The 25,761-nt window shown below is 42.4% G+C and overlaps 1 protein-coding gene and 1 long non-coding RNA gene across 9 annotated transcripts; both read left to right on the forward strand.

The window, feature by feature from the left end:
- Positions 1-1,320: 1,320 nt before the first annotated feature.
- Positions 1,321-7,993, forward strand: LOC123085023 (uncharacterized). 7 transcript variants are annotated; one of them, XR_006439550.1, is made up of 7 exons: positions 1,321-2,118; positions 2,204-2,329; positions 2,789-2,966; positions 3,458-4,057; positions 5,817-5,909; positions 6,564-6,614; positions 6,722-7,993. It is a non-coding gene; the product is annotated as an uncharacterized lncRNA (long non-coding RNA). The 7 variants fall into 7 exon arrangements; XR_006439547.1 differs by having other exon boundaries at positions 3,458-5,959; XR_006439548.1 differs by having other exon boundaries at positions 3,458-5,959; positions 6,574-6,614.
- Positions 7,994-23,117: 15,124 nt separating this feature from the next.
- On the forward strand, positions 23,118-25,574 carry LOC123085024 (cyclin-A3-2). Of its 2 annotated transcripts, none has more exons than XR_006439551.1 (8): positions 23,118-23,627; positions 24,073-24,305; positions 24,404-24,479; positions 24,570-24,629; positions 24,868-24,898; positions 24,978-25,130; positions 25,213-25,347; positions 25,422-25,557. XR_006439551.1 is itself a non-coding variant. In XM_044506579.1 (8 exons), the coding sequence occupies exons 1-8, from the start codon at positions 23,262-23,264 to the stop codon at positions 25,491-25,493; spliced, it is 1,143 nt and encodes a 380-aa protein (XP_044362514.1). In that variant the 5' UTR covers positions 23,123-23,261; the 3' UTR covers positions 25,494-25,574. The 2 variants fall into 2 exon arrangements, 1 of the variants encoding a protein (XP_044362514.1); XM_044506579.1 differs by having other exon boundaries at positions 23,123-23,627; positions 24,570-24,646; positions 25,422-25,574.
- Positions 25,575-25,761: the final 187 nt, after the last annotated feature.

The raw sequence follows: 25,761 nt of genomic DNA on the forward strand, positions 1-25,761 counted from the left end.
GAGAGAGAGAGAGACAGATCCAATCTCGGAGGGGCTCTCACCCCTCCCATGCCATGGAGGCCATGGACCAGAGGGGAAACCCTTCTCCCATCTAGGGAGGAGTGATACATCTCCAACGTATCTATAATTTTTTATTGCTCCATGCTATATTATCTACTATTTTGGACATTATTGGGCTTTATTATCCACTTTTATATTATTTTTGGGACTAACCTATTAACCGGAGGCCCAGCCCAGAATTGTTGTTTTTTGCCTGTTTTAGGGTTTCGGAGAAAAGGAATATCAAACAGAGTCCAAACGGAATGAAACCTTCGGGAACGTGATTTTCTCAATGAACAAGACCCAGGAGACTTGGACCCTACGTCAAGACACAAAAGAGGATGCCATGAGGTAGGGGGCGCGCCTACCCCCCCAAGCACGCCCTCCACCCTTGTGGGCCCCTTGTTGCTCCACCGACGTACTCCTTCCTCCTATATATACCTACGTGCCCCCAAATGATCAGATACGGAGCCAAAATCCTAATTCCACCGCCGCAACTTTCTGTATCCATGAGATCCCATCTTGGGGCCTGTTCCGGAGCTCCGCCGGAGGGGGCATCGATCACGGAGGGCTTCTACATCAACACCATAGCCCCTCCGATGAAGTGTGAGTAGTTCACCTCAGACCTACGGGTCCATAGTTATTAGCTAGATGGCTTATTCTCTCTTTTTGGATCTCAATACAATGTCGCCCCCCCCCCTCTCTTGTAGAGAACTATTCGATGTAATCTTGTTTTTGCGGTGTGTTTGTTGAGACCAATGAATTGTGGGTTTATGATCAAGTCTATCTATGAATAATATTTGAATCTTCTCTGAATTCTTTTACGTATGATTGGTTATCTTTGCAAGTCTCTTCGAATTATCAGTTTGGTTTGGCCTACTAGATTGATCTTTCTTGCAATGGGAGAAGTGCTTAGCTTTGGGTTCAATCTTGCGGTGTCCTTTCCCAGTGACAATAGGGGCAGCAAGGCACGTATTGTATTGTTGCCATCGAGGATAACAAGATGGGGTTTTCATCATATTGCATGAGTCTATCCCTCTACATCATGTCATCTACTACCACTATAAAAGAAACAAAAGCAGCAGATCCGAACAATCAAATCCATCCATCTACAAGATCTAATGGCTCATAATCCTTCGATGTTTAACGCTGCAAGCCATGGGTTAATTAACTAATCCATCCATCGCTAACCCACCCTGCCGTTCGCAAAAAGAAACCGCTACGCAATGTGCGCACCACGCCCGCACGACTTCCGCCCGCTCGCCCCGCCAAAAGAAAAAAAGGACTTCCGTCCGCTCCTCCTCATCCATGCCCGCACACCAGTCGTTCCCCACAGCACGGGCGGGCCGCCCATCCTCCCGCCGCCTCCTGCCGTTCGCCGCTCGCATCATCCTCCTCTCAGCTTGGCCTCCCCCATCCTCGCGTCGTTCGCTAGCCGCCCTCCCGCCGTATGCCGTTCGCTAGAGATGCGGGCGGACGGTTGGGCTGGCGAGCGGTGGTAGGTTCGTCACGCGACAGGTCGCCTGGGATGCTAGCCGATGGATGCGGGTCAAGCCGACTCGGGCGGCGGCGCATCTTCGGTAGAGGAGAGGGGAAAAGAAGGAGAGTCCTGGGGGCGGCTGAGGAGGTGCTCGCCGGCGAGCGGGCTCCGACGGCCGCCTGGCGCGCGGGGTTGGATGGGGGCGTTTCCCGGCAGTCACGGCCGTCCTCGCGACACCAACTAGCCGAAAGCATCGCCGCTCCCCGCCGCCCGCCGACGCGACGTCGCCTGCCCCTCCTACCCATGCGACAATGTTGCTCCTCGGCTCCTCCCCGCGCGACACCGCCTTCCCCAAGAGCGCCCACCCTGTCGTCCTCCTACTCCTCAGTGCCTCCTTCTCGCCTGCCCGCAACACCTTGCCTTGCAGCGGCGCCTGACACACGCACGACCCACACTAGAGCACGCCGCCCCTCGCTGCCCGGTTTTCTTCTTTTCCGTCGCACTGTGCGAAATCTGCCCCATGCTCGGTCTGGATCTACATAAGCGACTGAGAGAGAGAGAGAGCACAGCGAAGACGCACACTGTGGATTGTGGAAGAGGTACGTAGGACAGCACCCCTCTGTGTTCTTCCTTTTGGGTCTACTTTCTCTCACACACATGTGTATCTGTATTGATTCCCTGTAGGAAGAGAACATGCTGTTGGATCCGAGCACCTGTCGGAGGAGCATAGGCATAAGGAGGCATCCATGAGACAAGTTTTTTTAATTCGTATTTCTATGTCTGCATGATGACATTAGTTAACTGGTAATAGTAAGTCACTGCCACACATCACTGATGAAACAGTTGTTTTTTCCCATTTAGCAAAGAAATTATGATCTGTTCCTCTACCAATAATTGTAAATTAGTCATGACACCCAGTCTAGCACCTGTCATGTTGTTTGATTTGTCTCTCTATATATATGTTCTCATGAGTGGTCATAGTTTTACATGACGATTTCCAGAATACAAATACACTAAAAGTTAATTTGATTTTCATAAATGTGTCCAATTTTGGTTGTATAAATCAATTTTTAATTTGGCATCCCATTCCATGCCAAGAATCAAATGACAAGCTGAATTTGTTCCTATGTAACTGGGTTCAGTAGCTTCCCTCTCCTGAATTATTCTTGTTGTAATTTCATGGTTATGCAATTATCAATCTTCTCTTACTCATTTCACATGTCCATAGTTAGCCAGGCAACTGAAGGTGGGTCATGTATTTTAGCACAGGTTCGATGTGGCGATTGTTAACTTGTTCCAACTGTGAAAAATGGTAGTTGTTGCCGGATGAATTTCTGGTCTCGCACCTCCTTATTTTTGGTCTTGCACCATGGACGGCCTGAACGGCGCTGACGCGTGCTTCTCCGGAGGAGGGCCATGTGACGGCCAGACCGGCAGACATAGCCAGGTAAGACCAAGTGCTAGATACTGTCATGAGATAAATTTTGATGGATAGGATTTTAATAAGTTAGCGGTGTAGGTCGAGACGACGAAGAGATTGGTACGCATAATGTGTAGGCAGAATATGATACATTTACATGACAGGTCTAGGCTCGGCTGGAGAGCTTTAGGCTTTTTATTGATTAAGCTTAACACTTCCGCTCACTCATTATTACTCTGTATTCATCAAAATTATTTATTTTGTACTATATTGTAGCATGTTCGACAAACACAATCAGAGACGGCCATGGTGCTAGCTGATAGCACTTGCTAACTTAAAAAGTTTACATACATTTTCTCTAATTATATGAGTGTTTCTTACCAACTATTGAGCCTACCAGTTTTAGATCTATGTCTCTAAGGCCACTACTCAACTTCAGGTCGGTACTTCGCGGTAGAGTATACCTCCATAATTCTCCATCAAAGATACTAAAGTTTGTTGATGATGATTTGTTTCAGGATATGCGGTACAAGGGATTCGAGGCAAATTGAGGAAGGAGCTGGAGCAGGTGGTGGATTAAGGAAAGAGCTGGAGCAGAGACGGATTAGAGCTGCTTAAGTGCAGATTTTTAGACTAGCCTGCTTGAGTACATGTTCTTAGATTGCATATGGAAGGGAACTTACGTGCATGTTGTTTGGATTGCAGGATGGAAGGGAACTTAAGTGCATGTTTTCGGATTGTACATGAACTAAGTTCCTGCTGAAAAATGGTGACTGCATTTAGAGCTGGCATTGGTGCTTGGTCAGACATGGTGTCTTTGTAACTACACTAAGTTCCCTGGTTCTTGCTTAAAAATGTTTACAAGATAACATTTCTAAACATGATCTAGAAGCCCTCAAACCAGATCAAGCTCGGTACATTGGAATAAAAAGAATGACAAGGCAGTTAGAAGTTCAGAATTCTATATAGGATATATATACTTGGTTGTACCATATTTAGCTGAACTAAAGTAGATGCTCTAACTGTGTTCACATGATTTTGAACAGGCCCATGGAGAGAAGCCCTAATGTACACCCAAGGTTCAGGGAGGTGATCCAGGTTTCCAAGAAGGTTAGAAGGTTAGTTGCTTGTGCAATTGAGTTCAAATGTAGCTTGTTGCTGGAAGGAGTAGAGTTTGATTAGATCGGATCAACGTTATTTGGTATTTTGGTAGTGGTTAAGTATGGGATATGCACCTGCCATTTTTCTATGCATATTGTTCTGTCCATGTATGTTGCATCCTTTTGACTTATGTATGATGTGTTCAGTGATGTCATTGGTGACTCATGTGAAGTTGCTTTGTTTGATTCAAGTGCAATTAGACCGTGGCAGCCATGCGGAATATATGCATGAAGCCGTGAGCAGTGAGCAGCTTACCTATTTATTATTGTTGGCCTTTTCAGTTGGATTTAGTATAGCTGGTTTACCTGCTTCTCAGATGACGAACAAAGACTAACATTATCTCTTTATTCTTGCATCTTATACCCTCAGCTTGAGAAAAACAAACCTTATCATTTCCATTTGTAGAGTTAATATCATATTTGAGGGATCAGTTGGCACTCATGCCTAAAATGTGTTGTTTTTTCGCATGCTTAATTGTACACAGCTAGATAGACATGCATAAGTATTTAGGTTGATGCACAAGTCAATTTACAGTAGGATTATGAGGACAATCAACTAAGCTCCAACAACTTATCTGCTATTTTCAGATCAGCAAGGCAAGAATAGCTTTATTGTTTCTCTGTTCTTTCCTTATTCTCACACAACAGAAAAACTAAATTTATTTCTTCTGCACTTTATGTTTCTTAATGTTGTCAGACTAATACAGAAGAACAAAAAACTAACTGTTGATGCTTTGTCTGTCCAGCTAGCCGGCAAGTCAGATAAAAGTGCCATCTGATACGAGAAAGTACTACTGTTTACATTTATAAAAGATACATAAGTGTTAATTTGGCAAGTCTGTTAGTTGATAACCTTACCTGATGTTAAGAGGGTGAGTGGTTAGTGTAAAATAACTTTGAGATCATCTCCTTTTGCAGTTCTGACCAATTTTTTCTTCACATCATTTTGAAATTCTTAGTTTGTTTTTTGAGTTATCCATATTGTACCCATGTCATGCTGAATGAACGTGCATGCTGTGAGAGAGAGATGGAAACTGTAATTCTTCAGTGTCATTGTACATTATGTAGAGTTATATTTTGAAAATCACTGTTTCGATGTCTCATCAAGGTTGAGGCTCATATTGTTTAAGAATGTTGCTCACCAATTCACCATTGTTTTTGGGTGACCCAATTTATGTAAGCATGTACAAAATTAGACTACGAAACACAAACCAGATATATTGGTTCACTAAACTCACAGTTATCAGGGAGAAATAACATAAACTCTTTCGTTTCAAGCATTTTTTCTTACTAAGTTTCCTATATCTAATCTACTTCACACATTATATAACTATGAAACTGCTAATAATTATTCACAACGGCATCTCTAAATTCATCATGAGAACATGCTATATGTCTCTCTGACAATGTGTCATGATGATTTGGGCATCTGGCTTATCTTAATGTTGTCAGACTGATACAGAAGAACTGAAAACTAACTACAGTTTGGATGTAACAACGTACACGGCATAGCTTGACACCACGTAGAAGTCAGGAGAGCGCCCACGTCGCCTAGGTTGAATTCAAGTTTTGCCTCCATTTTATCCAGATCCTTGCTATTGTGGTTAGGTTTTAGAGATCAGAGTTGTTGTATCTATGCAAGTGAAGAGTACTCCATCTAAATTTGATTGCAAAACAAACAACACGTTTTAACTACATGCTTTTCAACTTCCTGTAGGAGGGTGAGTGGATTAGTCGCCGATTAGTGCCTTCACTGTTGTTGAATAAACTGGCTTCAGCTCTGATGCATGTGAACTGTGAGGTGTTTTTGGTATGGGAATGATGAGGTTTTGATGGTCTATACCTGATTGCAAGGGTTGGGTATGAATTAAATTTGCGTCCAAACTTGGCAATTATCTTCTATGAATTTAGGCATTGTTCACATGTCCTTTGAGTCAAACAGAAATATGCTTCAGAAATGCTCCAATTTGCTGCTTTTCACATTTAGAGAAGGTTGTTTATTTCGTATTCATCAGGTTATGCTAAAGCAGAAGGCATTGTGCTAACATTTTTTAAGCCTTACTTGATTTTGATATGTGGTTAGCCGTTTGCCCTTGCACCAAAAACAAACACTATTCCTATGTCTTACTTAGAAGCAAAGGTGCATTAATTATTAACTGGTTGATATATGTTCCATGGTGGGTGGCATAGAAAACAAAGCTTCTTTCTAAGACATGATGTTCTGTTACTAGCAAAAAAGTGTTAGAATTTATAAGTACTTATTCAAAGAAAATAAAAACTGACTGGAGAACTGTTTGCTTCTACCATTCCTTTCAAGTTAAGGCAAAAATCATATTGGCATGTAGCTTGTGCTCCTGCAGAGTTCTTTTTGTTTTGATTTTCTGTAATGTTAAAGGCATATCGAATAATGAAATTGCAATAGTTATGATCCCTAGGCCCGACAAAAAACTGACGAGAGTATTAGGTGGTGGCAGGTATCAGGCTACAACAGCTGAATTGCAAGTCTTCTGATGAGGTATTGTGCTTCACCTGATATGCTTATATGGCCGTGTACCTTGTGTGCAGGTTTGCATTGCTATCTTGAATATTTTTCTGTCTTTTTGAACCTTTTACTCTGCTCAGCTTCTGCGGCAAGGAGGAGCAATCTTACAGTGCAAAGATGAAGAAGGGGCAATTCCTCTTCATGGTGCTTGTGCTTGGGGGTATGCATTATTTATTTGCATTGAGCTTATACTTCATTGCCCCAAGGAGAAGGTTTCATGCCCCAAGAAGTAGAATACATACAGATAGGCACCCATCGGGATCAAGAAACCAAAGTCTGGGCCCTGTTAACTACTCCCTCCATTCCAAAATAGATGACCCAACTTTGTACTAACTTTGTACTAAAGTTAATACAAAGTTGAGTCGTCTATTTTGGAATGGAGGGAGTACAAAGCAAGTCGATGCCATCATACATATGACAAACTGATGGGCCTGTCAGAGCGAACCCCTGGTTGAGATTTGTCAAAAGACTGGGCGGTAAACTGAGTGGTAGTCTTAGTATCTTAATACACAACTTGCGTACTATGGGAATTGTGTTTATGTTGTTATGGGATTATGGAGTTATGATCTAAAAAAATTATGGAGTTATAATCTAAAAAAGAACTATGGAGTTGTGTGCAAAGAAAGGACATAATGTTTCTCAAATTGCCCTTTGTATCTCTATGTTTTGCACTTTATCAAAGGCGCAATTAGTTGAGCTCTCAAGCCAAGTTTTTCCAGCATGATTTCACTTATGGTTCCTTGCAAGAATTTTGAAGGAAATATTTCGCCTATGACAACCTAGAACTTGCTAGCTGTGTAGTCCGTTGTTTACCATGGTAGGGTGATATCCTATTTTTTTTCTAAGTAGATGTAGTTATATTTTGATATGGTCTAATACATCTCATTTCCTAAATTGAATAATACATATCTTCTACAAAATTAAATATCAAGAAACTAGATGCAAATTAATTGTGAAATAGCACCACTAATTTAATGGTGCAATCTAAAGAAGAACGGTTGAACAATTGTTTTTTTATCAAGCAATTCGGTGACAACAGTCAACAGTGCCAAGGTTCAGTTCATCAAGGAGAGAACTACTCGTACAATGTCCATTGATACAACACCCTGGCCAGGCAAACAAAAGACATGCGTTGCATGTGCTGCTTACTAGTCTTGCTTAAGGCGTTACTCTGTTTTTAACTTAATACTTTAGATGCATGCTCGATAGCTATCGATGAGTGGAGTAATAGTAGTAGATGCAGGCAGGAGTCGGTCTACTTGTCTCAGACGTGATGCCTATATACATGATCATACCTAGATATTTTCATAACTATGCTTAATTTTGTCAATTGCTTAATAGTAATTTGCTCACCCACCGTAGAATACTTATGCTCTCGAGAGAAGCAACTAGTGAAACCTATGGCCCCCGGGTCTATCTTTATCATATTAATCTCCTACTACTTAGTTATTTCCTTTGCTTTTTTACTTTGCCTTTATTTTACTTTGCATCTTCATCACAAAAATACCAAAAATATTATCTTATCATATCTATCAGATCTCACTCTCATAAGTGGCTGTGTAGGGATTGACAACCCCTATTCGTGTTGGTTGCGAGGATTTATTTGTTTTGTGCAGGTACAAGGGACTCGCCGTAGCCTCCTACTGGATTGATACCTTGGTTCTCAAAAACTGAGGGAAATACTTACGCTACTTTGCTGCATCATCCCTTCCTCTTGGGGAAAAACCAACGCGGTGCTTAAGAGGTAGCAAGAAGGATTTCTGGCGCCGTTGCCGGGGAGGTCTACGCAAAAGTCAACATACCAAGTATCCATCACATACCCTTATCTTCCGCATTACAGTATTTGTCATTTGCCTCTCATTTTCCTCTCCCCCACTTCACCCTTGCCGTTTTATTCGCCCTCTCTCTCTATCCTTCCCCTCTTTCTCTATTTGCCTCCTTTTGCCCGCTTGCTTTTTGTTTGCTTGTGTGTTAGTTTGCTTGCTTGTCGCCATGGCTAGTCCCCTATCTTCTCCGTTGTCTCCCGAGAGTGAAATTCTTAATTTTAAGCAAAGGGAGGGAGAAAATCTAAAAGATGTTTGGTATAGAATTTGCAATGCTCAAAATAGATCTACTAGGAAGCAATCTACTTCCGTTTTTCTTCGGAATTTTTATGTAGGCATTACTCCTTGGCACAGATATGTTCTTGATACTATTACCGGAGGGAACTTCTTGGGTAGCCATACTTTTGATTCTTATAATGCTATGATAGATTTATTTGGCTCACCCCCTTTTTTGGTTAATGGAACTATATTAACTTTAAAGCATGTAATGCAAAGGCTTGAAATTATTGAAAATAAGGTTGCTATCGTAAAGTTAATTGAAAATTTGGATAAAAAGATCCATAGCCGAATCTCTCAATATGGATCTAAAGTAGGAGTTACTTTGAAAAACATTAAAGAAAAGAAACCCATAGTTAATGAGAAAATAAATCACGATTCCACTAGGATCGATAAACTTGAGGATATTATTACCAACTTGGGAACCGATTTTTCTTTCATAAATAATACTCCAAGTCCTCTCACTAAAATTGCCAAGCTTATGTATGTTCCTAAAAATAAGGGTGAATCCTCTAGTAAGGAAAATGCAGATCTCAAATCTATAAGTATTCATCCCAATCTTTTTGCTATCATTAAGGAACTATTTGTTACAAATGAATTTTTTGATCTTGTGCCTAAAAGTTTGATAATTAATAAAAAGAAAGACATTCCTAAAGATGGTATATGCCTCATTGAAGAATTACCTACCAAAGATGGCAATATCTAGATCTATCCTTGTTTGTTATGCCTAGCTAGGGGCGTTAAACGATAGCGCTTGTTGAGAGGCAACCCAATTTTATTTTTATTCCTTGCTTTTTGCTCCTGTTTAGTAATAAATAATTTATCTAGACTCTGTTTTGGTTGTGTTTTTTTGTGTTTAATTAGTGTTTGTGCCAAGTAGAACCGTCGGGAAGACTTGGGGAAAGTCTTATTACACTTGCTGTAAAAAACAGAAACTTTAGCGCTCACGAGAACTGCTGCCATTTTTATTTGGAAAGTGATATTTAGTTAATTATTTTTTCAGATTATTAATAGATAAATTCCTCACGTCCAGCAATTTATTTTAGAATTTTTGGGGTTCCAGATCTTGCGTTAGCTACAGATTACTACAGACTGTTCTGTTTTTGACAGATTCTGTTTTTTTTTGTGTTGTTTGCTTATTTTGATGAATCTATGGTTAGTAAAATAGTTTATAAACCATAGAAAAGTTGGAATACAGTATGTATAACACCAATATAAATAAATAATGAGTTCATTATAGTACCTTGAAGTGGTCTTTTATTTTCTTTCGCTAACGGAGCTCACGAGATTTTCTACTTTAAGTTTTGTGTTGTGAAGTTTTCAAGTTTTTGATAAAGATTTGATGGATTATGGAACAAGGAGTGAAAAAAGCCTAAGCTTGGGGATGCCCATGGAACCCTTAAGATAATCTAAGGACACCTAAAAGCCAAAGCTTGGGGATGCCCCGGAAGGCATCCCCTCTTTCGTCTACTTCTATCGGTAACTTTACTTAGAGCTATATTTTTATTCGCCACATGATATGTGTTTTGCTTGGAGCGTCTTGTATTATTTGAGTCTTTATTTTCTAGTTTACCACAATCATCCGTGCTGTATACACCTTTTGAGAGAGCCATACATGATTTGGAATTTGTTAGAATACTCTATGTGCTTCGCTTATATCTTTTGATTTATATAGTTTTGCTCTAGTACTTCACTTATATCTTTTAGAGCACGGTGGTGGATTTGTTTTATAGAAACTATTGATCTCTCATGCTTCACTTAGATTATTTTGAGAGTCTTAAATAGGATGGTAATTTTATTAAAATCCTAATATGCTAGGTATTCAAGATTAGTAAAATTTTCTTAAGAGTGTTTTGAATACTAAGAGAAGTTTGATGCTTGATGATTGTTTTAAGATATGGAGGTAATAATATCAAAGTCGTGCTAGTTGAGTAGTTGTGAAATTAAGAAATACTTGTGTTGAAGTTTGCAAGTCCCGTAACATGCATGTATGGTAAACGTTATGTAACAAATTTGAAACATGAGGTGTTATTTGATTGTCCTCCTTATGAGTGGCGGTCGGGGGCGAGCGATGGTCTTTTCCTTCCAATCTATCCCCCTAGGAGCATGCACGTAGTACCGAGGTTTTTGATGACTTGTAGATTTTTGCAATAAGTATGTGAGTTCTTTATGACTAATGTTGAGTCCATGGATTATACGCACTCTCACCCTTCCATCCTTGCTAGCCTCTTCGGTACCGTGCATTGCCCTTTCTCACATTGAGAGTTGGTGCAAACTTTGCCGGTGCATCCAATCCCCGTGATATGATACGCTCTTTCACATATAAATCTCCTTATATCTTCCTCAAAACAGCCACCATACCTACCTATTATGGCATTTCCATAGCCATTCCGAGATATATTGCCATGTAACCTTTCACCATTCTATTTATCATGACACATTCATCATTGTCATATTGCTTAGCATGATCATGTAGTTGACATAGTATTTGTGGCAAAGCCACCGTTCATAATTCTTTCATACATGTCACTCTTGGTCCATTGCATATCCCGATACACCTCCGGAGGCATTCATATAGAGTCATCTTTTGTTCTAGTATCGAGTTGTAATCATTGAGTTGTAAATAAATAGAAGTGTGATGATCATCATTTTCTAGAACATTGTCCCAAGTGAGGAATTATCATAAAAAAGAGAAAGGCCATAAAAAGGGAGGAAGGCCATAAAAAGAGAAGGCCCATAAAAAATGAGAGAAAAAGAGAGAAGGAACAATGTTACTATCCTTTGCCACACTTGTGCTTCAAAGTAGCACCTTAATCTTCATGATAGAGAGTCTCTTGTTTTATCACTTTCATATACTAGTGGGAATTTTCGTTATAGAACTTGGCTTGTATATTCCAACAATGGGCCTCCTCAAGTGCCCTAGGTCTTCGTGGGCAAGCAAGTTGGATGCACACCCACTTAGTCTTCTTTTGTTGAGCTTTCATACATTTATAACTCTAGTGCATCCGTTGCATGGCAATCCCTACTCCTTGCATTAACATCAATCGATGGGCATCTCCATAGCCCATTGATTAGCCTCGTTGATGTGAGACTTTCTCCCTTTTTGTCTTCTCCACATAACCCCCCTCATTATATTCTATTCCATCCATAGTGCTATGTCCATGGCTCGCGCTCATATATTGCGTGAAAGTTTATAGGTTTGAGATTACTAAAGTATGAAACAATTGCTTGGCTTGTCATCGGGGTTGTGCATGATGAGAGCATTCTTGTGTGACGAAAATGAAACATGACTAAACTATATGATTTTGTAGGGATGAACTTTCTTTGGCCATGTTATTTTGAGAAGACATAATTGCTTAATTAGTATGCTTGAAGTATTATTATTTTTTATGTCAATATGAACTTTTGTCTTGAATCTTTCGGATCTGAATATTCATACCACAATTAAGAAGAATTACATTAAAATTATGCCAAGTAACACTCCGCGTCAAAAATTCTGTTTTTATCATTTACCTACTCGAGGACGAGCAGGAATTAAGCTTGGGGGTGCTTGATACGTCTCCAACGTATCTATAATTTTTGATCGCTCCATGCTATATTATCTACTATTTTGGACATTATTGAGCTTTATTATCCACTTTTATATTATTTTTGGGACTAACCTATTAATTGGAGGCCCAGCCCAGAATTGCTGTCTTTTGCCTGTTTTAGGGTTTTGAAGAAAAGGAATATCAAACGGAGTCCAAACGGAATGAAACCTTCGGGAACGTGATTTTCTTAACGAACAAGACCCAGGAGACTTTGACCCTACGTCAAGACACAAAAGAGGAGGCCACGAGGTAGGGGCGCGCCTACTCCCCCCCAGGCGCGCCCTCCACCCTCGTGGGCCCCCTGTTGCTCCACCGACGTACTCCTTCCTCCTATATATACCTACGTGCCCCCAAACGATCAGATACGGAGCCAAATCCCTAATTCCACAGCCGCAACTGTCTGTATCCATGAGATCCCATATTGGGGCCTGTTTCGGAGCTCCGTCGGAGGGGGCATCGATCACGGAGGGCTTCTACATCAACACCATAGCCCCTCCGATGAAGTGGGAGTAGTTCACCTCAGACCTACGGGTCCATAGTTATTAGCTAGATGGCTTATTCTCTCTTTTTGGATCTCAATACAATGTTCCCCCCCTCTCTTGTGGAGAACTATTCGATGTAATCTTCTTTTTGCGGTGTGTTTGTTGAGACCGATGAATTGTGGGTTTATGATCAAGTCTATCTATGAATAATATTTGAATCTTCTCTGAATTCTTTTATGTATGATTGGTTATCTTTGCAAGTCTCTTCAAATTATCAGTTTGGTTTGGCCTACTAGATTGATCTTTCTTGCAATGGGAGAAGTGCTTAGCTTTGGGTTCAATCTTGTGGTGTCCTTTCCCAGTGACAGTAAGGGCAGCAAGGCATGTATTGTATTGTTGCCATCGAGGATAACAAGATGGGGTTTTCATCATATTGCATGAGTCTATCCCTCTACATCATGTCATCTTGCTTAAGGCGTTACTCTGTTTTTAACTTAATACTCTAGATGCATGCTGGATAGCTGTCGATGAGTGGAGTAATAGTAGTAGATGCAGGCAGGAGTCGGTCTACTTGTCTCGGACGTGATGCCTATATACATGATCATACCTAGATATTCTCATAACTATGCTCAATTCTGTCAATTGCTCAACAGTAATTTGTTCATCCACCGTAGAATACTTATGCTCTCGAGAGAAGCCACTAGTGAAACCTATGGCCCCGGGGTCTATCTTTATCATATTAATCTCCTACTACTTAGTTATTTCCTTTGCTTTTTTACTTTGCCTTTATTTTACTTTGCATCTTCATCACAAAAGTATCAAAAATATTATCTTATCATATCTATCAGATCTCACTCTCGTAAGTGGCCATGTAGGGATTGACAGCCCCTATTCGCGTTGGTTGCGAGGATTTATTTGTTTTGTGCAGGTACGAGGGACTCGCGTGTAGCCTCCTACTGGATTGATACCTTGGTTCTCAAAAATTGAGGGAAAACTTACGCTACTTTGCTGCATCATCCCTTCCTCTTCGGGGAAAACCAACGCAGTGCTCAAGAGGTAGCAAGGAGGTCAAGGAAGAAGAAGAAGGAGGGGGGCTCTCTCCCCCTCGCTTCCGGTGGCACCGGAGTGCCACTGGGGGCCATCATCATCACCCTAATCTTCACCAACAACTTCACCACCATCATCACCAACTCTTCCCCCCTCTATGCAGCGGTGTAACCTCTCTCTTACTCGCTGTAATCTCTACTTAAACACGGTGCTCAACGCTATATATTATTTCCCAATGATGTATGGCTATCCTATGATGTTTGAGTAGATCCATTTTGTCCTATGGGCTATTTGATGATCAAGATTGGTTTGAGTTGCATGTTTTATTATTGGTGCTGTCCTATGGTGCTCTCCGTGTAGCGCAAGCATGAGGGATCCCCGCTGCAGGGTGTTGCAGTACGTTCATGATTCGCTTATAGTGGGTTGCGTGAGTGACTGAAACACAAACCCGAGTAAGGGGTTGTTGCGTATGGGATAAAGAGGACTTGATGCTTTAATGATATGGTTGGGTTTTACCTTAATGATCTTTAGTAGTTGCGGATGCTTGCTAGAGTTCCAATCATAAGTGCATATGATCCGAGTAGAGAAAGTATGTTACCTTATGCCTCTCCCTCATATAAAATTGCAATAATGATTACCGGTCTAGTTATCGATTGCCTAGGGACAAATAACTTTCTCGTAACAAAAAGCTCTTTACTAAAACTAATTTAGTTGTGTCTTTATCTAAACAGCCCCTAGCTTTTATTTACATGCTCTTTATTATCTTGTGAACATATCCAACAACACCTATAAAGTACTTCTAGTTTCATACTTGTTCTAGGTAAAGCGAACATCAAGCGTGCGTAGAGTTGTATCGGTGGTCGATAGAACTTGAGGGAATATTTGTTCTGCCTTTAGCTCCTCGTTGGGTTCGACACTCTTACTTATCGAAAATTGTTGCGATCCCCTATACTTGTGGGTTATCCATGTGCGTAGGATTTTTTTTTGAAATTACTACGTTCCCCAACAGTGGCATCCGAGCCTGATTTATGCATAGATGTTATATGCACGAGTAGAACACAAGTGAGTTGTGGACGATACAAGTCATACTGCTTACCAGCATGTCACACTTCAGTTCGGCGGTATTGTTGGATGAAGCGGCCCGGACCGACATACGCGTAAGCTTACGCGAGACTGGTTCTACCGACGTGCTTTGCACACAGGTGGCTGGTGGGTGTCAGTTTTTCCAACTTTAGTTGAATCGAGTGTGGCTATGCCCGGTCCTTGAGAAGGTTAAAACATCACTAACTTGACAAACTATCGTTGTGGTTTTGATGCGTAGGTAAGAACGGTTCTTGCTCAGCCCGTAGCAGCTATGTAAAACTTGCAACAACAAAGTAGAGGACGTCTAACTTGTTTTTGCAGGGCATGTTGTGATGTGATATGGTCAAGACATGATGCTATATTTTATTATATGAGATGATCATGTTTTGTAACCGAGTTATCGGCAACTAACAGGAGCCATATGGTTGTCGCTTTATTGTATGCAATGCAATCGCCCTGTAATGGCTTCACTTTATCACTAAGCGGTAGCGATAGTCGTAGAAGCAATATTTGGCGAGACGACAACGATGCTAGGATGGAGATCAAGGTGTCGCGCCGGTGACGATGGTGATCATGACGGTGCTTTGGAGATGGAGATCACAAGCACAAGATGATGATGGCCATATCATATCACTTATATTGATTGCATATGATGTTTATCCTTTATGCATCTTATTTTACTTAGTTCGGCGGTAGCATTATAAGATGATCTCTCTCTAAATTTCAAGGTATAAGTGTTCTCCCTGAGTATGCGCGACAGTTCTTCATGCTGAGACTCCACGTGATGATCGGGTGTGATAAGCTCTACGTTCACATACAATGGGTGCAAGCCAGTTTTGCACACGCAGAATACTTGGGTTAAACTTGACGAGCCTAGCATATGCAGATATGGCCTCGGAACACTGGAGACCGAAAGGTCGAGCGTGAATCATATAGTAGATATGGTCAACATAGTGATGTTCACCATTGAAAACTACTCCATCTCACGTGATGACCGGACATGGTTTAGTTGATTTGGATCACGTGATCATTTAGATGACTAGAGATATGTCTATCTAAGTGGGAGTTCTTAAGTAATATGATTAATTGAACTTTAATTTATCATGAACTTAGTCCTGATAGTATTTGCATAACTATGTTGTAGATCAATATCTCGCGATGTAGCTCCCCGTTTATTTTTGATATGTTCCTAGAGAAAAACTATGTTGAAAAATGATAGTAGCAATGATGCGGACTAGTTCCGTGATCTGAGGATTATCCTCATTGCTGCACAGAAGAATTGTGTCCTTGATGCACCGCTAGGTGACGGACCTATTGTAGGAGCAGATACAGACGTTATGAACGTTTTGGTAAAGCTCGGTATGATGACTACTTGATAGTTTAGTGCACCATGCTTTACGGCTTAGAACCAGGACTTCAAAAACGTTTTGAACGCCACATAGCATATAAGATGTTCTAAGAGTTGAAATTGGTATTTCATACTCATGCCCGTATCGAGAGGTAGAAGACCTCTGATGGTACTTTGCCTACAAGATGGAGGAGAATAGCTCAACTAGTGAGCATGTGCTCAGATTGTCTGGGTACTACAATTGCTTGAATCAAATGGGAGTTAATCTTCCAGATAAGATAGTAATTGACAAAGTTCTCTAGTCACTATCACCAAGTTACTAGAACTTAGTGATGAACTATAATATGCAAGGGATAAAGAAAGTAATTCCCAAGCTCTTCGCGATGCTGAAATCGGCGAAGGTAGAAATCAAGAAATAGCATCAAGTGTTGATGGTTGACAAGACCACTAGTTTCAAGTAAAAGGGCAAAGGGAAAGAAAGGGAACTTCAAGAATAATGGCAAGCAAGTTGCCACTCCCATGAAGAAGCGCAAAGCTAGACCCAAGCCTGAAACTGAGTGCTTCTACTGCAAAGGAAATGGTCACTGGAAGTGGAACTGCCCTAGATACTTGGTGGATAAGAAGGTTGGCAAAGTGAACAAAGGTATATTTGATATACATGTTATTGATGTGTACTTCACTAGTGTTTATAGCAAACTCCTCGGTATTTGATACTAGTTCAGTTGCTAAGAGTAGTAACTCGAAAAGGGAGTTGCAAAATAAACGAAGACTAGTTGAGGACGAGGTGGCGATGTGTGTTGGAAGTAATTCCAAGGTTGATAAGATCACCATCGCACACTCCCTTTACATTCGGGATTAGTGTTGAACCTAAAATAAATGTTATTTGGTGTTTGCATTGAGCATAATATGATTGGATCATGTTTATTGCAATACGGTTATTCATTCAAGTCAAAGAATAATTGTTATTCTGTTTACATGAATAAAACCTTCTGTGGTCATACACCCAAGGTGAATGATTTATTGAATCTCGATCGTAGTGCTACACATATTTATAATATTGAAGCCAAAAGATGAAAAAATAATAATGATAGTGCAACTTATTTGTGGCACTGCCGTTTAGGTCATATTGGTGTAAAGCGCATGAAGAAACTCCATGCTGATGGAATTTTGGAATCACTTGATTATGAATCACTTGATTCTTGTGAACCATGCCTCATGGGCAAGATGACTAAGACTTTGTTCTTCGGAACAATGGAACGAGCAACTGACTTATTGGAAATAATACATACTGATGTATGCAGTCCGATGAGTGTTGAGGCTCGCGGCGGATATTATTGTTTTCTAACCTTCATAGATGATTTGAGCAGATATGGGTATATCTACTTGATGAAACATAAGTCTGAAACATTTTTGAGAAGTTCAAAGAATTTTAGAGTGAAGTGGAAAATCATCGTAACAAGAAAATAAAGTTTCTACGATCTGATCGTGGAGGAGAATATTTGAGTTACGAGTTTGGTCTTCATTTGAAACAATGCGGAATAGTTTCGCAACTCACGCCACCTGGAACACCACAGCATAATGGTGTGTCCGAACGTCGTAATCGCACTTTACTAGATATGGTGCGATCTATGATGTCTCTTACTGATTTACCACTATCGTTTTGGGGTTATGCATTAGAGACAGCTGCATTCACGTTAAATAGGGCACCATCTAAATCCGTTGAGACGACACCATATGAACTGTGGTTTGGCAAGAAACCAAAGTTGTCGTTTCTTAAAGTTTGGGGTTGCGATGCTTATGTGAAAAAGTTTCATCCTGATAAGCTCAAACCCAAATCGGAGAAATGTGTCTTCATAGGATACCCAAAGGAGACAGTTGGGTACACCTTCTATCACAGATCCGAAGGCAAGACATTCGTTGCTAAGAATGGTCCTTTCTAGAGAAGGAGTTTCTCTCCAAAGAAGTGAGTGGGAGGAATGTAGAACTTGATGAGGTAATTGCACCTTCTCCCAAATTGGAAAGTAGCTCATCACAAAAATCAGTTCTAGTGATCTCTACACCAGTTAGTGAGGAAGCTAATGATGATGATCATGAAACTTCAGATCAAGTTGCTACCGAACCTCATAGGACAACCAGAGTATGGTCCGCACCAGAGTGGTACGGTAATCCTTTCTGGAAGTCATGTTACTAGACCATGACGAACCTACGAACTATGAGGAATCGATGATGAGCCCAGATTCCGTGAAATGGTTTGAGGCCATGAAATCTGACATGGGATCCATGTATAAGAACAAAGTATGGACTTTGATTGACTTGCACAATGATCGGTGAGTCGTGAAGAATAAATGGATCTTCAAGAGGAAGACGGACGCTGATAATAGTGTTACTATCTACAAAGCTCGAATTGTCGCAAAATGTTTTTGACAAGTTCAAGGTGTTGACTACGATGAGATTTTCTCACTCGTATCGATGCTTAAAAGTCTATCCGAATCATGTTAGCAGTTGCCGCATTTTATGAAATCTGGCAAATGGATGTCAAAACTGTATTCCTTAATGGATTTCTTAAAGAAGAGTTGTATATGATGCAACCAGAAGGTTTTGTCGATCCTAAAGGTGCTAACAAAGTGAGCAAGATATCCATCTATGGACTGGTGCAAGCGTCTCAGAGTTGGAATATATGCTTTGATAAAGTGATCAAAGCATATGGTTTTATACAGACTTGCGGTGAAGCCTGCATTTACAAGAAAGTGAGTGGGAGCACTACAAATTTCTGATAAGTATATGTGAATGACATATTGTTGATCTAAATAATGTAGAATTTTCTAGAAAGCATAAAGGAGTGTTTGAAAAGAGTTTTTCAAAGAAAGACCTCGATGAAGCTACTTACACATTGAGTGTCAAGATCTATAGAGATAGATCAAGATGCTTGATAAGTTTTTTCAATGAGTACATACCTTGACAAGATTTTGAAGTAGTTCAAAATGGAAAAGTCAAAGAAGGTGTTCTTTCCTGTGTTGTAAGGTGTGAAGTTGAGTGAAGACTCAAAACCCGACCACGGCAGAAAATAGAAAGAGAATGAAAAGTCATTCCCTATGCCTCAGTCATAGGTTCTATAAAGTATGCTATGCTGTGTATCAATCCTATTGTATATCTTAGCATGAATCTGGCAAGGGAGTACAATAGTGATCTAGGAGTAGATCACTGGACAGCGGTCAAAATTATCCTTGGAAGACTAAGGAAATATTTCTCGGTTATGGAGGTGATAAAAGAGTTTGTTGTAAAGAGTTACGTCGATGCAAGCTTTTTACATCGATCTAGATGACTCTAAGTCTCAATCTGGATACATATTGAAAGTGGCAGCAATTAGCTAGAGTAGCTCCATGCAGAGCATTGTATACATAGAAATTTGTGAAATACATACGGATCTGAATGTTGCAGACCCGTAGACTAAATTTCTCTCACAAGCAAAACATGATCACTCTTTGGGTGTTAATCACATAGCGACGTGAACTAGATTATTGACTCTAGTAAACCCTTTGGGTGTTAGTCACATGGAGATGTGAACTAATCACATAAAGATGTGAACTATTGGTGTTAAATCACATGACGATGTGAATTAGATTATTGACTCTAGTGCAAGTGGGAGACTGAAGGAAATATGCCCTAGAGGCAATAATAAAGTTATTATTTATTTCCTTATATCATGATAAATGTTTATTATTCATGCTAGAATTGTATTAACCGGAAACTTAGTACATGTGTGAATACATAGACAAACAAAGTGTCACTAGTATGTCTCTACTTCACTAGCTCGTTGAATCAAAGATGGTTAAGTTTCCTAGCCATAGACATGAGTTGTCATTTGATTAACGGGATCACATTATTAGAGAATGATGTGATTGACTTAAGCCATTCCGTTAGCTTAGCACGATGATTGTTTAGTTTGTTGCTACTGCTTTCTTCATGACTTATACATGTTCCTATGACTATGAGATTATGCAACTCCCGAATACCGGAGGAACACTCTGTGTGCTAACAAATCTCACAACGTAACTGGGTGATTATAAAGGTGCTCTACAGGTGTCTCCAATGGTACTTGTTGAGTTGGCATAGATCGAGATTAGGATTTGTCACTCCGATTGTCGGAGAGGTATCTCTGGGCCCACTCGGTAATGCACATCACTATAAGCCTTGCAAGCATTGTAACTAATGAGTTAGTTGCAGGATGATGTATTGCGAAACGAGTAAAGAGACTTGCCAATAACGAGATTGAACTAGGTATTGAGATACCGACGATGGAATCTCGGACAAGTAACATACCGATGACAAAGGGAACAACGTATGTTGTTATGCGGTTTGACCGATAAAGATCTTCGTAGAATATGTGGGAGCCAATATCAACATCCAGGTTCCGCTATTGGTTATTGACCGGAGACGTGTCTCGGTCATGTCTACATAGTTCTCGAACCCGTAGGGTCCGCACGCTTAAAGTTCGGTGACGATCGGTATTATGAGTTTTTGTGTTTTGATGTACCGAAGGTAGTTCGGAGTCCCGGATATGATCACGGACATGACGAGGAGTCTCGAAATGATTGAGACGTAAAGATCGATATATTGGACGACTATATTCGGACACCGGAAGTGTTCTGGGTAGTTTCGTAGAAAACCGGAGTGTTGGAGGGTTACCGGAACCCCCCGAGAGAAATAGTGGGCCTTATGGGACTTAGTGGAGAGAGAGGGCTGGCCTAGGGCAGGTCGCGCGCCCTCCCCCTCTGGTCTGAATTGGACTAGGAGAGGGGGGGCGCCCCCCTTTCCTTCTCCCTCTCCCCCTTCCTTTCCCCCCTAGTAGGACTCCTCCTGGCGTGCCTACAGGGGCCGGCCGGCCTCCCCCCTTGCTCCTTTATATACGGGGGTAGGGGGCACCTCTAGACACACAAGTTGATCTGTTGATCTCTCCCTGCCGTGTGTGGTGCCCCCCTCCACCATAATCCACCTCGATCATATCGTAGCAGTGCTTAGGCGAAGCCCTGCATCGGTAACATCATCATCACGCCGTCGTGCTGACGAAACTCCCCCGTGAAGCTCTGCTAGATCGGAGTTTGTGGGACGTCATCAAGCTAAACGTGTGCTGAACTCGGAGGTGTCGTCCGTTCGATACTTCGATCGGTCGGATCGTGAAGACGTACGACTACATCAACATCGTTGTGCTAATGCTTCCGCTTTCGGTCTATGAGGGTACGTGGACACACTCTCCCCTCTCGTTGCTATGCATCACCATGATCATGTGTGTGCATAGGATTTTTTTTGAAATTACTATGTTCCCCAACAAGCACAACCCACCAACACGCGCCAGGGGCCTCTGGCCCGCCCTGGTGTCTTGTGGGTTGTGTGGGCCTCCGTTTGCGATGATTTGAACTCCCCAAAATCACATATATTCCAAAATAATTCTCCGTAAAAATTTATTGCATTTGGACTTCGTTTGATATGGATACTCCGCGATACAAAAAACATGCAGAAAATAGGAACTGACACTGGGCACTGGATCAATAGGTTAGTCCAATAAATCATATAAAAAGTTACCAAAAATATGTGAAAGTTGTATAATATTGACATGAAACAATCGAAATTATAGATACGACTGAGACGTATCAGCGCGTAGCACACACCAGACAATTGGCTAGCCGTGTGCGGCGCCCCCCTCCACAGTTTACACCATCGGTTATATCTTCGTAGTGCTTAGGCGAAGTCCTGCGATGATCACTTCACCATTATCGTCACCACGCCGTCGTGCTGACGAAACTCATCTAGTACCTCGATGTCTTGCTGGATCAAGAAGGCGAGGGACGTCAGCGAGCTGAACGTGTGCAGAACTCGGAGGTGTCGTGCGTTTGGTACCTGATCGGTCGGAGCTAGAAGAAATTCGACTACATCAACCACGTTATCAAACGCTTCCGCTTTTGGTCTACGAGGGTACGTAGACACACTCTTCCCCTCTCGTTGCTATGCATCTCCTAAATAGATCTTGCGTGAGCGGAGGGATTTTTTTGAAATTGCATGCTACGTTTTCCAACATTGAGAAACCGGGTCAAGCCAAAGAACAACACGCAAGAAGATGTTGAAATCGTACACCAATAGCCAGCCAATAACTCTCCTTGAAAGATACACAAAGTGGCAATGTTTAAAGGGAACCAACATATTTAAGGACACAAACTCTCACGGTCTCTTCGCCAGCGTCGAATCAGACGTCGAGGCTAGGAGTGACCAGAGAGACCTTATTCCAACACGCCAACATCGCCACCACCTCATCAATGTCACAGAGGAAACAAACACCTAAGAAAAATAAAACGAGACAGACGGGTCCTCGCTTCTCTTGCCGCCACCGAGGCCCTCGAACGAGGAATAAGAGGGGGGACCAAGGCGGCGGCGTGTAGGGAAGCAGTGGTGACGGCGGCAGCTGCTATGCTGGGAGAAGGAGGAATGTGTTCGACATGCGCCAGGACCAAAACCTTTTTTTCTTCTTTTGATCGGAAGACCAAAACGTTGATAGGGTGGATTTTGGCCACCATACAAACACACCGTTCGTCTGTCACGTCCCCTCCACCCTAGGGCTTCCGCTGCCTCCCGTTCCGTGCAGCGCACCACCCATCTCTCCCAACTCCAACGGTTCGCTCACGCGGTGCCCGGCGACGCACTCAATTTTCGGGAAAGAAACGGGGGAAGCGATCTTAAATGGAAACCAGTCAATCACAGGCTGGGCAGGCGGTAACTCGTAAGTCGTAACGCCTCCCTCGTGCCAGGCAAAGGCATCTCTCTCCTCATTCTGATTTGAGCTCCCGCTCGACGCCTGTTTTGAAAACCCGGACCGCGTACCCTTCTCTTCTCTCAAAGCCAAGGGCACCCGCCGCCTCCTTCCATCTTCAACCCTCCCAAACCCCCGGCCAATCGAAGCCCGAAACTCGACGCCCAACGCAATGGAGCCACGCGGCCGTCGCCGGAAGCAGCAGGGGGCGGCGGAGGAGAAGGAGAACACCGCCAGCGCGGCGCCGCCGGCCCCCAAGAGGCCGCGCTGCACGGAGCGCAGGGCCCTTGCCGAGCTCCCCGCCGCATCGACCGCGAACAACGCCTCGGCGGCGCCGACGGGGGCGCCGTCGAAGCCGATGACGCGCGCGGCGGCCAGGGAGGCGGCCGCCGCGGCGGTGGAGGAGGAGGCGAGGAGGAGGGAGGGCTCCGCCATTGCCGCCCGCCCGGCGGCCTCGAGGCAGACGGACGCCGGGGCGGCGCAGGCGTCCGTTGGCCCGTACGTCGCGGATATCGACGGGTACCTGCGGTCCCTGGAGGTGAGGGTTCCTCGATCCATCTTCTCGTCTGACAATGCGTGCGCAAATCCGAGTCATTTTAGAGGGCGGCTTATTTAGGGGTGCGAAGTTCGTGGTGTGGTGGTGGGATTCGGTCCTGTTGCTATGTCAAGGTGATAAATGGCATCACACATTTTGGAATTTCGGGGCGTTATCTTGTAGCAGTCGTGCATTCTGGAATTTGGGGGATTGGATTGGGTTGGGGGTGAATCAATCATTTTTTACTGTTAGATTGGGACATTTCTAGTGCTTTTCCACCTTCACTAGCAGAAAAACAAGTCTTTGGGAAAAAAATTATACCGTACATGTCATCCTTATTGTCTGAAGGTACTAGCATTACGATGAATGCAATGAAATATAGCTCGGTGCTACCACGACAAAAATGGGGACATTATTTGTGATTTTGTTGCATTTTGTGACATTACAGGTTGAACAATTGAGGAGGCCGAGGGATGACTATATGGTGGCCATGCAGAAAGACATCAGCGCCACTATGAGGGGTATCCTAGTAGATTGGTTGGTGGATGTGGTTGACGAGTTCAATCTTCTGGCTGACACGCTTTACCTTGCGGTTTCATATATTGACCCCTTCCTCGCGGCGAGTGTAGTTACCCGGGACAAGCTGCAATTGCTTGGTGTCGCTTCATTGTTTGTTGCTGCGTATGGGCCTAAACTTTCCTCTTATCTCCTTTCTGCCTCTCTTTGTCATCTCTTACCATGACTGGCCAACTTACAACGGCCTAAATCTAATGCTGTAGGAAGTACGAAGAGATTCATGTTCCTAAGCTGGACAAATTCAGTGACATTACTGACGGCACATACACCAATCAGCAGGTAACCTTCTGCTGAACTTGCTATTTTTGGTAAATTTCCTAGCACTGATGTGAATGGTGGAGATAAATTTGTAATTTGTATGCACTGCAGGTGGTGAAGATGGAGGCTGACATACTGAAATATCTCAACTTTCAGATGGGGAGTCCCACCGTAAGAACTTTTCTATTGTACGTGCTCTATCTGAAATTTCTGCATTAAATTTGCACATACCTATCAACTATCGTCTCTATGTCAAGTACTCCTTCATTCCTTGAACTAAAACCACGACAATAATTTTGGACCGGAGGGAATAGTTACCATGTTTAAATCACATGGGAAGTAGCAGCATGATTACTGCCATAATGGACAAAGAATTTCATAAGCCTAACAATTGATACATGTATTGCAGGCGATTCTTAATATCTTGTTGTGGAGGCAATGTAAGCACATTTTTGGAGCCCTCAGCATTTGCCTCTCTTAATGTTATTTTTATAACATGTTTCCCCCTTCAAACTTCAGTGTGCAAGTGCAAAAAGGTTGGAGCTTATGTGTTGCTATCTCGCGGAATTGAGCTTGCTAGACTACGACTGCATAAGGTTCCTGCCATCAGTTATTGCTGCTGCCTGTCTGTTCTTAGCCAGGTTCACAATCAGCCCAAAGATTTGTCCTTGGGTAAGATTAATCAAATCTTGCTGAATCATTGAATCTACGTTATGCTTGGCTTTGTGTTTGTTCTGACATTTACGTCTGCTAGAACTTTACGCTGCAAGAGAAAACGGGCTACAAGGTCTCTGATCTCAGGAGTTGCATCCTGAGGATACACGATTTGCAGTTGGGCAGACAGTATTCAAATCTGAAGGCCATCAAGAGCAAGTATAGTGAGCGCAAGGTGATATCCGCTCTCCCTGCTTTCTTTGGCTGTTACATGCATTTTCATAATTGTTTGTTTTTGTGACTGTACAGTTCGGGTGCGTGTCGATGATGGCCTCGTCGGAAGAAATTCCGGCATCTCTCCTCAAAGACCTCGATAAGTGAAAGGCTGACAATGCAACTTCATTTCAACATAAGATGGAAGCAGGGAGCGGATCCCTTTTTTTTTGGGGGGGGGGGGGGGGGGGGGGGTTTAAAAGGCTGATTTGCTCTAGATCCCTTATTCTTTTGCAGGCTAAGGCAGCAAATTCATTATTAGTGGATTAGGGGTTGATCTAGCAAGAATCTCTCATGCCCGCCTGTAGGTAGTTAGTCGCGCCATTTCGGTTGCATTTACAGTGCAGCTATCTAGCTGCATCTGTAATCCGGTATC

This window comes from Triticum aestivum, chromosome 4A, assembly GCF_018294505.1.
Source record: "Triticum aestivum cultivar Chinese Spring chromosome 4A, IWGSC CS RefSeq v2.1, whole genome shotgun sequence".
Lineage (NCBI taxonomy): Eukaryota > Viridiplantae > Streptophyta > Magnoliopsida > Poales > Poaceae > Triticum > Triticum aestivum.

Bases quoted from the DNA above. Each gene is read 5' to 3' on its own strand.
- LOC123085024 (XM_044506579.1), top strand. From the start codon at position 23,262: ATGGAGCCACGCGGCCGTCGCCGGAAGCAGCAGGGGGCGGCGGAGGAG. The intron at 24,899-24,977 runs GTAAGCACATTT...TTCAAACTTCAG, and splicing joins TATCTTGTTGTGGAGGCAAT to TGTGCAAGTGCAAAAAGGTT. The intron at 25,348-25,421 runs GTGATATCCGCT...GTGACTGTACAG, and splicing joins GCAAGTATAGTGAGCGCAAG to TTCGGGTGCGTGTCGATGAT.